A 12969-nucleotide genomic window follows, 5' to 3' on the forward strand; every position below is an offset into this window, starting at 1 on the left:
ATATTTGAACCACGTGAGGGCCGCCTTGCCTCAGGACACAGCTGGAGGCTACAGCTCTGCTTTGGCGTGCCATCGAGCCATCCAGGATGCATTCAGTGGCCTCTTCACCAATATTGACTGATCCCAAACCACTTTAAGGATTAGAAATCAGCACTGAAGAGGATGCATAGCTGTAGTGGTTGGTAATTAGAGACAAATATGTTTTTCTTTGAGGTTTAATTTGTTTTTTTACTTTCATACACAGTAAATAAAACATGAATCAGTCTGTTGTTACAGTTTTTTTGTTAAAAAAAAACAAATCTTCAAGGAAAGTATGTATGACACAGTTTAAGTAGAGCATAAAAAAATGCCAACCGACTCCTGTGGATGAGCTTTCACATCCAGTCTGGATGCAGAGACATAGGAAATCAATGATATCCTCCATAATATTACAACCACATCTCAATAAAAAAGTAGTATGGAACTACTGTATCACAAGGCGTAGTAGCATTACATCTCCTAGGTAGAAGTTTTGATACAACTTCTATTAATTCTCATTTTGTTGGTGTACTGAATGAAGAATGGGGAAAATACAACCATCCAAAAAAAAAAAAAACTAACTAAAATATTGCTTCAATTGCAACAGTCAAGTTGTGATTTCATTCATTTTCATGATGAATCTGCTGTTTCACATTTCTGCCGCTTGGAGGCTGGTTCCTCTGAGCACTCTGTGAATAATTGAAACAAAAACAGTCAGCATAATGTACATTGACCAACATTGACAATCCTAACTATTATCTCAAGAATGGAGCATTATTTATGTCAATAATTTCCTCACCCTTCTGGTCTTCACATTGGCTGAAGAGGACTTCTTTAGGGAGAGTAAAGCTCACGCACAACATATCCTTGTTGGGTGCCACGTTGCGGACAAAATGGACGGAGCAGCGGTCCTCCAAAGTGAAGCCCAAGGCCAGAGACGCCCTTTCAACCATGTCTCTCTCTGGGTTATCGTCTTTAGAGAAGCCATAACAGTGTACTGTTGGGAGGTTTTCGTCACAGGGAGTCTCCTGATGCAGAAGCCCTCTGAAGGAATCCAGGAAGTCCAAAGCCAAAGCTGGCAGGTTCATCACCACGTGCACTCTACTGTTTTCTTTCATCAGTGCCGGAAGCTCTCGCTTGAACGGCCCTCGGACGAAAGCTCGGCCATCCAAATTGAAGGATTTCACTTTGCCTTCTACCTTGTTAACTTTGCTGTTGTGCTGCAACCACTTGTAGGACTCCGGGTTGAGGTCGTTGGCATACACGGTGGCGCCCGAGCGGGCTGCTGGGATGGCGAAGGGTCCCACGCCGGCGAACACGTCAAACACTGTGTCGCCGCGCTTGACCAGGTTCACCACGCGTTGGTGTTCTGTGCTGAGCCTCGGGTTCCAGTACACGCAAGAGAAGTCAAACTCGTACGTTGACCCGTTTTCTTTCACCTAGAAAAAAGTTATATTCATTTTTTGACATGTTTATCCTTTAAGTAATTTTCCAATATTTTGAAGTGCTTCTTGCATGAGAGGAAGTCTTAACTATCTTACCTTGGCAATCATGTTCTCTTCTCCAGCCATTACCTCCATCTTGAAGTTCCGATAAGCTGAGTCTATAATATTTGTCTTATTGACTACACACGTGACACCAGGGTTTTTGTCCATGATGACTTTCCCTGAAATAAGGGGGAATAAGTGAGAACATGTTCATTCTGATCATAACATACTAGTACGACATCAACAAAAGTATCATTCAACACTTGTTATTGAAAACTGGCTTCACCTATGAGGTTCTTGTATGGGAGTTGGTGGTCCCTGAGGTTCATGTGTGCGATGTGTCCTATTCGGCTGAAAGCTGAGGTGACATCTTGCCCTTGGGGCAGCACTGCCTCCAGAACCTCCTCACTCTTAAGGTTGTCGTAGGTCAATTTCAAGTCAAATTGCTGCAAGTCTTGGGAGACATCAAATGACCTCAGCGCTTCTGCTTCATCCTCCCTAAAGGAGGCCCCTGATGTCACCCTGTGAGGGTCTAACAGCACCAGCCGAAAATCTGAACTTTCTTCCTTGTCCTGCACAACTCTGGGCACCCCCGGGCGTTGGATGGTGGCATTTTTCAGGCTCTTCATCACTTTGTTGAGGAACCGCGTTGGAACTCGTAGAGCTGGGACAGTAATTGTCTGAGCGAAGGCATCTTTGTCAAGAGAAGTCATACCGCGCACCTGCGGGGGCGCCTTGTATAGTTTAGCATCCATGAAAGGTGTCTGTGCAAGGTTGGTAAAAGGAGAGGTTGCGCAGCTGAGTTTTTGGAAATGAGGAATGTTTGCCTTATGTCGTGCCCGTATGCTTAAGATCCTCCCGAAAATGCTGTAAAGACAACGCAGGTGTATTAACAGCGGACAGCTAAAATAGCAATAATTAAAAAAAGTAGTTCACAACGACATCGATTTGATATTACTGGTTAGTTATACAAAAAAATACTACCAGCTTTCACCTTAACATCCTTCAGCCAGAAGCATGCTTCTTCTACAACGTCATTCGTGGTGGACCGTCGCTGTCGTGTGATTGGTCGGAATGGGAATTCCTGTGTATGATTGGCCAATTGCGTAAATGATGTCAAGTCTGCGACGGAAACATTAGGCACGTGACTGCCCTGAATAAAAACAAGCCAGAGGCAAGGATGCAAAAAGTTAGTTAGAGATCATAACTTTATAATAATGCCAGTCTTCGGGACAAAGTGTTTTTGAGACAGATCCTTGTGTTATTTATTTTGTTGGGGGGAAATCATGAGTATTAACGGGAATGATCACGCGGAATTTGACAGCAATGAATCGGCAACTGGAGACACCGAGGGAAACGAAACAACGCCTTTACTGTCTAATGTAAGTCTTTGCAAAATTAGTTGTCCAATATTATTATTATTTTTAAATTATATATATGGCATAATATTTTTCCAAAAGAAGGCATTCATATAGCACACAAAAATATTTTTTTAAAATTTGATTGATGAAGTACATATGACATTCATCCAATATGTTATGAGGTTATAAGGGTTGTGGCCAGATATCTGTCCAAAAATCCATCGATTTCGATCACTTTTAAAAAGAATCAGGGGCAAATATATAAAATCTAATTTATTTATTGATATCATTTTTTTCTATTCCTCAATTCTGTTTCTATATGTTAGAAACACATGGAAATCATTTACAGTATGATGAGCAGGGTTAGGGTTTCACCAATCCAGTCTAGTATTTTCCATACCTCCATTCTCCAACATACTTGAAACAAATAAGGATCTTTATGAGGCTAATGGAGAGGTTTTTTTTTAGGAGTTGATCATTTGATTCTGTGGTGTTATAAGAGGGAGACATTGAGGACTGGAGTTGGTGACTCCTGCTCAAAAGAGAAACTGCTATAAAATGAAAAAGATCATAGTAAGATAAACATACTAAATGCAGAGAGACAACTACCCACATAAAGGTATAAATAGTGCAGAAGGCAAAAGTATTCAACAAATACAGAGACCCTGCTCTGCGATTAGCTGTCCACCAATCCAGTGTGTCCTGCACCTGGTGCCTGTAATTGGCTTGAAGTGGCTTCAGCACCCCCTGCGACCCCTGTAAGGACAATCGGGATGGAAAATGAATGAATGAATGAATCCAACTGAAGCACTTGTTCTGCAATATAAAGTTACAGTAATATAGAATCACCCAGCACCTCATAAACATTCCTTAATGCCATTTGAATTCATATTTAAAAAAAAAAAATCTAATTTACCTAACGTCAAAGATGACACTTGTTTTCTTGGCAATGTATCCCAGTTCAGCAAGTCAATCCTTGGTTGTTGTGACACTGACACCAGAGTGACCACTCGTCCTCTCCAGGATATCCCCTATTAGAGGGGTCAGTCTGTTAGTCTGTCCAAAGCAGCAGGCAGCTGTCCTGCAGCTCAAATCCCCTTCCTATCCATTTCCATTTCCTGATCCCGCATGCCAATGTGTTGCTCTTTTTAATGAGATTCATCATCAAGCCTGGCCAGTTGTTCTCCACAGAATCAATGTAAATAATTTAATTTCCAGTGTCCGGTAACCCCTTGCTTGTTCTTATTGTGTGCAGCGAAGCCGGACCAGGGGTGCCTCTTTTGTCTCCTCTGTTTTTAATCTGATGAATGCCATCATGGGAAGTGGCATTCTCGGACTCGCTTATGCCATGGCAAGCACTGGCATAGTTGGCTTTTGGTAAGCAAACACTTAAAGTCATGTGTGAAATGATTAAAAGAAAATAACACATAGATGACAATTTCTACCCTTTCTACTTAGCATCCTTTTGATACTCGTGTCGAGCCTGGCCGCATATTCTATCCATCTGCTCCTCAAGCTTTGTGACTTGACAGGTAAGCGTTGTACTTTTTGTCATATTATTGTTATAATAATTAGTATCATTGTCTTGCATATTGATGTTATCCTAAAATATTTTTAAATGGCTTTTTTTTTTAGTTTGCTTGATGTTTCTTTCTTCTGTATGTCCCAAATATACTTTTCCATTAAAAAATATAGATAGTCTACAATATTACTGCATTTCAATGGGTTGTTTGTTTTGCCTATTATAAAGAAGTGCTTTTTTGTAGGAATCAATTCCTATGAAGATCTGGGTGGACGAGCATTACAAAAACCAGGAAAAGTTAGTATTGTCTATTGATTAATGTAAAATGATTTCTTTCAAAATGATTGACATTTACTTGCATTTCATTTCAGTATCTTTAAGTTTTACAGTGGTGTACACGCATACAATTTTATGGACCGTGAAAAAGTTCAATTCATTGATAACTGCCCCAAAAACTTTAGCTGCAGAAGTTACTGTCCAAATGTATAGTTTAGACTTTTTTCCTTCTAATATGTACATTACATGTGTAATTGTAAAACAGATGTGCCTACAAAGTATTTCTAATATTGCAAATAATTCCTTTGAATAATTCAGACGAGTTAAAAAAGATCCCGATTAGTGTCACAAAATCCCCTATATGACTTTAATACAGTTACATTTTGCTGGCCCCATTGTAATTCCCATTCATACATTCTCCAGGCAGACATTCTATGATTGGTTTTAGTATAAAGTGGACTAAATTGCAATTGTGCATGTTTCAAAATTGACATTAACTGAAATTGGAAATATTTCTACAGGTTCTGGTTGGAATTGCAATCGTAATCCAAAATGTTGGCGGTAAGTTTGCTTTTGTTTCTTATGAACATACACACATAGACAGAATTGTTGATACCCCCTCTGTTTAGAACAGATAGATAGCTGCTTCAACTCCTTTTTAGAAGATTTTCAGTTGGATTTCTTTTCGAGTTCACAGCCATTTCAAAATAGTCCAGAGATGTTTAAGTGACAAAATCTTTGGAAAGCATTTTTTTCATTAGTTTGCCCTTAAAACTGAAGGTTCCCACTGCCGTAAATATTTTAGCCCTTTGGGTTTATTATCCCTTCAGCTGCAAAGGCTATTATCCAGATTTCCCTGATAACCTTTGACTCCGTGGCTGCCGTCCTCTCAAGCGCTCTCCCCCGAGCCCGAAACCTGACTTCTGCTCTAATTGATTGCTGACGGTAAATCCCACTCCCACCCCATAAGACCCTAATGGCAACCCTCCCGTTAAGACTTTATCCCTTCACTTGGCAGCCATGCCGATGGTTCTCAGTTGCTCAACCGCTGTGCGGCCTGGGGGATTGCTGCTCTGCCCCTCTGCTATGTGTGGGGGGGCTCCCCCAGAATGTAGGGGTCTGCAGCCAGACCCCCTTTTTATAAGAGCGCAATTAGCTTTACTCTGAGTAAACATTCATCGGCACTGCCAAGGGCTGATAGACCAATTGACCTTAATTACTGGCAAACCAACCCATGGCGTCTCGCAGTCAAATGAAAGTGACTCTCTCTTATGTTCCTCACGGACTGGGTTTACTTTGATGACCACACACACACACACACATACACAGCTCACGTCCATTTACTTCTCCTGTGTGCTCATTGTTCCAACATGTTTTCTTAACCCTCGACCAATAACCGATCCTTCTCTTCACTGAAGAGCCGCTTTGTTAGAGATGTAAGTATTGCGCGACCTTCATCGGGAATTGCAGTGGAAGTGTTGTCGTTTGACGTCGTTGTAAGCATCCATCCATTCTCCATATCCTCGCTTTGCAAAATGCTTGAAAAGAAACCAGCGAAATTATGTCTGTTGCGTCAATGTGTTGGTATTGTGTGTGTGTTTTTTTTTTGCGAGTTGTGTTTTGGTTAATGCTGCTATTAAAATACGTTTTTGGAATCCTATTAAGTACAGTTTATGGAATGCTCTCATTACAGAGATAGTGACACTGTATTTTACAGTTATTCTGTACAGGCGTCTTGTACATTGCTTTGTTTAAAATGATGACCATGTTTCCTTGAATACAGCCATTTTTTTGTGCATGTCCCCTTTTCAAATGTATAGGGCTACATCATCATATTATGGTTCAAAACTGTAGATTTTTAGAGAACATAAAAGCCCAACTCAAAGGAATAAACCCTGCCGTTCAACATCTGTTAATTTTATGACCATATTTGAAACTTATTTTTATGGATTTGCGCTATAAAAATATTGAAAATGCAATCTGTGACTTTGCCAAAACGAGACTAACAAAGAAAGGATAGTGTCAATTAAAAGGCCTCTCTGTTATCAATCATTGCAGCCCATGAAATGGTTATTACTCTATAAAAAAATTGTGACATTATTTAACATGTACAATGTGGCGGTCACATTTTTGAAAGAAGTTTAGCACCGAATTCAGGATGAATCCCCAAAACCAGGCCCATTTACCGGCGGACTTAAACGCATATTAACGCGTTTCCTTATTCTCTGAGTGAGTGTCCTTGTGTCTTGTGTGGGCTGGCGGGTTATTGAAAAAAAAAAGTTCTCCTTTCTAAACACATGCAGGATCTGAGGGATTATGGTCAGAGTTTATTCAACGGCGAGTGCAAAAACCTTGCCCCGGGGGTAATAACGTCCCACCTAACCCCGGCTGTGTCTGCTTTCCCCAAATGTAATCCCTTGACATTATCTGCCTTTATCACTGGCAACACGCTGCATCTGAAGCCCATTTCACACCACAAGCATGCTCTTGTTCTGCAGCAACAACCTCCGTCAATACTTGCCTACGACCCCTAGGAAGTGACCCTTGTCCCCTTTCTCCGATTGGCCCTTTGGAGGCTGATAATGTCCCGTTTCCCTCGTGAGGCGGAGAAGTAGCTGGATTAACGTCATATATGATTATTGTTTGCATTCCTTTCCTTCGCATTTCTCCAAAGAAGTGTGCTATGTCTGCTCCTTTATGCTAAGGGCTTTGCTTTTGAGCTGTCTACTCCACCCATCTGCGTTAACTCAGAAAAGCACCACCCCCACACTCATTCTAATAATAATATTAATACATGCGATGTGTTTAGTGTGCCTGTTTTGATTTTCTTTGCAAACAAACAGTGTGAACATTCTCTCTGCTCTGTTGCAGCCATGTCATCGTACTTGTTCATCTTGAAGTCGGAGCTTCCGTCGGCCATTGCCTGCTTCCTGAGTTCAGACCAGTCAAGGTGGGTGTGTTTCTGGCTTGTGTTTTGTAGCTTGAAGGCCCTGTAATTATTGACATTATCAGGAGTTATGCATTGGTTGAAATTTGGCCAGTTACCTTGTTCAATTGGTTAACTCTTTCAATACCAAAAGGTCACAAGACATCCCCTTTTTGCAAGTGCAGTAGGTTGCTCTATGTCTACTTTAACACAGAATTTATCATTATTATTATTTTTTTTAATTTCATTCCTAGATGTCAAAATCAATTTGGCTTGCGTTATGTCGTTTCGTCCTTGTCACCTTGCAGTTTTGTGCATGTCAAGTAATTTATGCACATATAAACAAGTACCCTCGATTCTGTGCTTTTTTTTATGTGAGAAAATACCGTGATGTAGTTTTATCAATCATACCCAAATCTGTTTTTATATCTGTAATTTATAGCAGAAATTTATACCAGATAAGCTAATTATATTAACTGAAGGAATTTGCTTTCTAATGTTTAATCAACATTTTGTAAAAAGTCTTAATTTAACACGTTTTACCATGTCGTGGCATACAAAGTTTCAAGAGCATAAAATCAGTCAATAATAATAGTTGCAAACTCCTTAGAGCTTAACCATTAACGTTGCATTTTTGGAGTAATTACTCTCTTCATAAGCTTTCTCCTTCACACAAATGTCAGAAAATTGTCTTTTATCACTGTTATTGTCTCTGCTGGTTTTAGTGAGAAGTCGTTTTGCTTTCTGACATTCAGGATTCGATTGCTCCACAAAGCAGCTGTTTTATATTAGCGCTCTGCTTTCACCCTCAAATCTCTCACACATGTTCCCCGGAATCAGACTGATACAATGGGATATCGGTTTTGCCAGTGTAATTACAACCCACTGCAGAGGGAAACAATGTTTTTCTTAATGAGCGGTTTTGAGATGCGAGCAGAGGAGGCACATTTGAGCTTAAAACGATTTTGTTTCAGCATGTGTTCTATTCAAAAAATCACTTGTAGCTATATGAACCATTCGTCATTCAAGCCCAACGCAGGCCAGATTCGCACTGTTATTAAACACATTTGTTGAGACTGACTTTGAGACTCCTTCCTTTTGCTCAAGGCTGTTCTGGTTATAGAAAAGTGTGAAATCTTCCCTATTTCATGGCTCTCTTCAAACTATCCTGCCTCCCTGTAATCAGGCTGGACCCTGCGTGAAATGATTCTCTACAGACTTGTCCACGTGTGTGTGTGTCTGTATCAGTAGAGTGGTTACAGCTATTTATCTTAATAACTATTGTCTGCAACTCTTCTCATAAATGTTGGAAAAGGTGCATACTGACCAATTCAAACAAAAGACATTGGACTTGGACCTTTTTAACTGAGAAAGTCATCAACACAGATGTTTCGATTTCGTGGTTAGGACGTAAACCTCACAATTCTGAGATCAAGACTTCAAACTATGTGGAGATTCAGTGCATTCACCCTCCCTGTGTGTGGGTTTTCTCTGGGTCCTCTGGTTTCCTCCACATCCCAAAAACACATGGTAGAGTGAATAAACGCTCTACATCCTTCATAAGTGTGTTTACATGAATGTTTGTTAGTCTCATTGTATCCCGCTTATTACGAATACTACTACTGAAATCTTGGAAAAAGTCACTTCAGGGAATTAACTTTCCATATTTCAAGGGTCTGACCATGATGCCCTTTTGGCCTTGCTGTGAACAGAAGAATTGACATTGAAGACATGAGCTTCCATGACATTGGCCTGTGAAAATGCAGAGATCCAATAAATCCTTCAGTGCCAATGCTAATGCTCTGGCAGTGAAACTGCCAGGAAAGGGTCACAGTGTTTTGATGCGGTCAAAGCAGGTGCCGCCGTCTTTGGGAACCCCATAAAGAGTGCTGGAGCCAGGCCCCGTGACCCCACGCTGCGGTCCCCAACAGCAAGCAGCACTCTTCCCGTCTGACCTCGACCTCGGCGTTCCTTCCACATGCGTCACCTTAAACACGGGCCCACCTCAATCACCATTAAAGAGCCCCGCCTTTTTTACTTCAGCAAAGGAAAATATTATTCCCCCCTCTCTCCAAAAACCAAGCGATACGTGGTGTGATCTGATCTGATGGAGCGGTGCAACGTTTGAATGTGAATTACATAATTGTTATGGTTTGTGAGGGCTAAAGCCTTTAATGGGTACCACATGAGAGTTCTGTCGTTTTGAATCGGAGCGTTAAATGGAGACAAATTTCCAGAGGCGTCCCATTTTTAACTTACTCGCCGTCCCTGACTTTTTGGAATTGATTTTATTTATTAAATGCCTCTCATACAGCCTTGAGGGTTTTTTTTTAATGTGGTAAGCAAGTTTAGTTTTAAAAAAAAATGCTAAAAATGAGACACACCTTACTTAACACTAACCACAACAATACCCTGAACGTCCGCCACTATTATTCATTCAATTGTTTCTTGTTTTACAGAGATGCCTGGTTTGAAGATGGCAGACTGCTGCTTATCCTTGTCACGCTATGTGTTGTCCTTCCTCTTGCAATATTGCCAAAAATTGGTGAGGAAACAAATGAAGTGCCATCTTTTAAAAGACTTCCCGTGACATGTCTCACTCATCCTTTTAGGCTTTCTGGGCTACACCAGCAGCTTGGCCTTCTTTTTTATGCTCTACTTTAGCATTGTGGTGAGTTGGAATGTTTATCTTTTAAAATAAGAAAATAAATAAATAAATGACACTTTTTTAATTATATTTTCTTTCTTCAAAACCTCAGATTGTGGTCAAGAAATGGTCCATACCGTGCCCGCTGCCAAAAAACAACAACTTGTCTATTGGTGCATACCAGGTAATACTACTGACTTCCCTTAGTAGTCTATATAAGATGTTGATCTTGTGTCAATGGTGGTCTAGACTAGAAGTGTCTACTTGATGAGGACCAGAAAGGGCTGTGTAGAGTGATGTAGAGTGACTACTACCTTAGGGGGAAGGAAGTTCAGGTGACCCTGCCTCCTCACCCCTTCAGCCCTGGAAGTGACCTCTGGCCTCTTTTATTATACAAACCATACTAGAACTCCAGACCTGGCGTGGGATAACTTAGAGGTTTGTTTTCTTTTTAGCTCCAAACCACCAGGCAGTGGAATTTTGCCATTTCCCCGCAGTGCTTGTACAGTGGAGCAGCCTACTAAATTGAACACAATATTTTCCCAGAGGAAATCATTTCAAATGCATTTCTTACAAACCCGAAAGGGTCAAAATCATCAAACTTGTATTAGAGTTCTATGTGCACTATTTTAATATTCCAGTCAAATAAATAAATGGAAAAGAAATAAGCTGATTTCTGACGATACAAAAAAAACAAAAACAAAAAAAACTAAGTAAAGCTAGTAGTCACTACAACTACAACTAAAATATGAACTGACAATTCACTGGACTATATGCCTTAATTTATCCGCTACCATTGACAATGATAGTAACAACATTCACTTGCCCTATTAAAGTAGTAGTAGTAGTTTCAGTGTCATGGGGGCTAAAATGTTACTATGTGGTCAAACTAAAAATTGTTCTTTATTTTAGATTAATGCTTTATTCAACACAAAATTGACCACACTTTGTACTTTTTTAAACCCCTTTTTAATTATACTTTAAAAACAATTTGAAGGATCCTGGAGGAATCCTTCCAGAAAAGCAAATATGTGACAGGTAAGGCAGGGAAAGTAAAGTCAGCTTGCTTTGAAATGAGTTCTTCACCCACTTCATATTAAAATTGGGGAACTTTTTAGGTTCTGTTGTATTTGTCGTATATCACCACTACTTCAAAGCTAACAGATCTCTCCCTCTTTTTGCCTTTTCGTTTGTGCAGGTATCAAATTCCTCCAACTCGGAATGCACGCCTAAACTTTTCGTCCTTTCCAGTAGGGTACGTATGGGAAGTCAGTCCTTTCTGCTACACACACACGCACACACACACTCAGTAAAAACAACAAGTCGTGCCTTATAGAAGTCGCTTTAAATTGTCTGTAGACTGAGGCATGTCACACTTTCACCTTTGAAACTTGGGCTGCGCGTGACTGAAACCGAGACTCGTGTGCATGCAGAAACTCATCAAGTTATCCTTTAAAAAAAAATATAACTACTACTTTACAGTACTCAATTTTTCATCATATTTTTGTGGTCTCATTTGAGCCAAAAATTCTGTGTGAACAAAACGCTTAGCTCCACTCACACCAGTGTCAAAGTGTGAGCTGATAATTTGCTAAAAGTCATACCGATGTGTGTTTCAGAGTGCCTATGCCATCCCCACCATGGCTTTCTCCTTCTTATGCCATACAGCTGTACTGCCCATCTACTGTGAACTTGACCGGTCAGCTATTCACATTTGACTGAATAACGCCATGTTCACTGACCCATCCATCGCGCATGTGAAAAATGCCTTTTTTTTAATTAACTGTACTCACAACAATACAAAAAGAAAATATACATAGGGGTAAGCAGTTAACATTTCAAGCTAAAAATACAAAAAGAGAATAAATAAGCAAAAGGGGTAGGCTTTTTCCCCCCCTCACTCTAATGGATGCGCTAAAATGATTTTTTTTTTTAGGATATTATGCCACTGTGGCCATCCAAAATGGTTTATTTTCATTAAAGTATTTTTAGCAAAAAACTGAAATGCACTTTCTGGGCCAAAAGTGCAATAGAGTTTGGCAACTGTTTAATTCCATTTTCACATACAAATAATATAGTTTTAGAAAGAATATATTATTGTTTTACTAATTAAAAAATGTGTTCTTTCTTATGTATTAACAGAGTTGAATTATTTGGGATTTGGGGGTTACATTTTGATGTTTTTTTCAGCATGCATCCTTGTGTCTTCTTCTTAAATCCTGATTCTTTAGGCCATCCAAACCGAGAATGCAGAAGGTAACCAACATTGGTATCGGCCTCAGTTTTCTGGTTTACTTGGTTTCGGCCCTTTTTGGCTATCTGACGTTTTACGGTAAGCCAACTGGCAAAGATGACACCAAACTGCAACAGTCTGATCTGTTTTTGTCCCCCCCACCCGCAGCTCACGTGGACTCTGAGCTTTTGCTCAGCTACGACACCTACATGCCGCGTGACGTGATGGTGATGACGGTTCGGCTCGCCATCCTCGTCTCCGTGCTGTTGACCGTACCGCTCATCCACTTTCCTGTTAGTACATACTGCTGAATTCTTATAGTCTTGCACACTTGTGCCAAAAGACTAATATATTGTATTTTAAATCCATTTTGAATATTGAACAGTACTTATTATATTTTGCGCCACACAAATATGGTAATATTCTGCCACTTCTATTTTCTTTGCACCAATTCAAGACATTCCAACATCATTTCTCACAATGGGCCTTTTTTCCAAAC

At 40.1% G+C, this 12969-nt stretch overlaps 3 protein-coding genes across 10 annotated transcripts in view; 2 read left to right on the forward strand and 1 right to left on the reverse strand.

The window, feature by feature from the left end:
- mnat1 (MNAT1 component of CDK activating kinase) overlaps positions 1-265 on the forward strand; it is a 30004-nt gene extending 29739 nt beyond the window's left edge. For both annotated transcript variants that reach the window (XM_077730811.1, XM_077730812.1), the window contains exon 9: positions 1-265. In XM_077730811.1, the coding sequence (XP_077586937.1) occupies positions 1-121 (121 nt within the window). In that variant the 3' untranslated portion in view covers positions 122-265.
- On the reverse strand, positions 185-2577 carry trmt5 (tRNA methyltransferase 5). 2 transcript variants are annotated; one of them, XM_077730808.1, is made up of 5 exons: positions 2500-2577; positions 1792-2372; positions 1560-1684; positions 818-1457; positions 185-707 (listed from the first exon to the last, which is right to left on the reverse strand). In XM_077730808.1, the coding sequence occupies exons 1-5, from the start codon at positions 2505-2507 to the stop codon at positions 649-651; spliced, it is 1413 nt and encodes a 470-aa protein (XP_077586934.1). In that variant the 5' UTR covers positions 2508-2577; the 3' UTR covers positions 185-648. The 2 variants fall into 2 exon arrangements, with proteins under 2 accessions (XP_077586934.1, XP_077586936.1); XM_077730810.1 differs by having other exon boundaries at positions 2490-2529.
- slc38a6 (solute carrier family 38 member 6) overlaps positions 2572-12969 on the forward strand; it is a 13459-nt gene continuing 3061 nt past the window's right edge. For 3 of the 6 annotated variants that reach the window (XM_077730804.1, XM_077730805.1, XM_077730806.1), the window contains exons 1-13: positions 2573-2887; positions 4122-4243; positions 4325-4398; positions 4633-4685; positions 5186-5225; positions 7536-7614; positions 10050-10135; positions 10203-10261; positions 10350-10421; positions 11436-11492; positions 11857-11936; positions 12469-12569; positions 12639-12763. In XM_077730804.1, the coding sequence (XP_077586930.1) occupies positions 2792-2887; positions 4122-4243; positions 4325-4398; positions 4633-4685; positions 5186-5225; positions 7536-7614; positions 10050-10135; positions 10203-10261; positions 10350-10421; positions 11436-11492; positions 11857-11936; positions 12469-12569; positions 12639-12763 (1044 nt within the window). In that variant the 5' untranslated portion in view covers positions 2573-2791. Of the gene's footprint in view, positions 2888-4121; positions 4244-4324; positions 4399-4632; positions 4686-5185; positions 5226-7535; positions 7615-10049; positions 10136-10202; positions 10262-10349; positions 10422-11435; positions 11493-11856; positions 11937-12468; positions 12570-12638; positions 12764-12969 lie in introns of all 6 variants that reach the window. The other 3 variants (XM_077730803.1, XM_077730802.1, XM_077730807.1) reach the window with 2 other exon arrangements.

Source organism: Stigmatopora nigra, chromosome 13 (assembly GCF_051989575.1).
Source record: "Stigmatopora nigra isolate UIUO_SnigA chromosome 13, RoL_Snig_1.1, whole genome shotgun sequence".
Lineage (NCBI taxonomy): Eukaryota > Metazoa > Chordata > Actinopteri > Syngnathiformes > Syngnathidae > Stigmatopora > Stigmatopora nigra.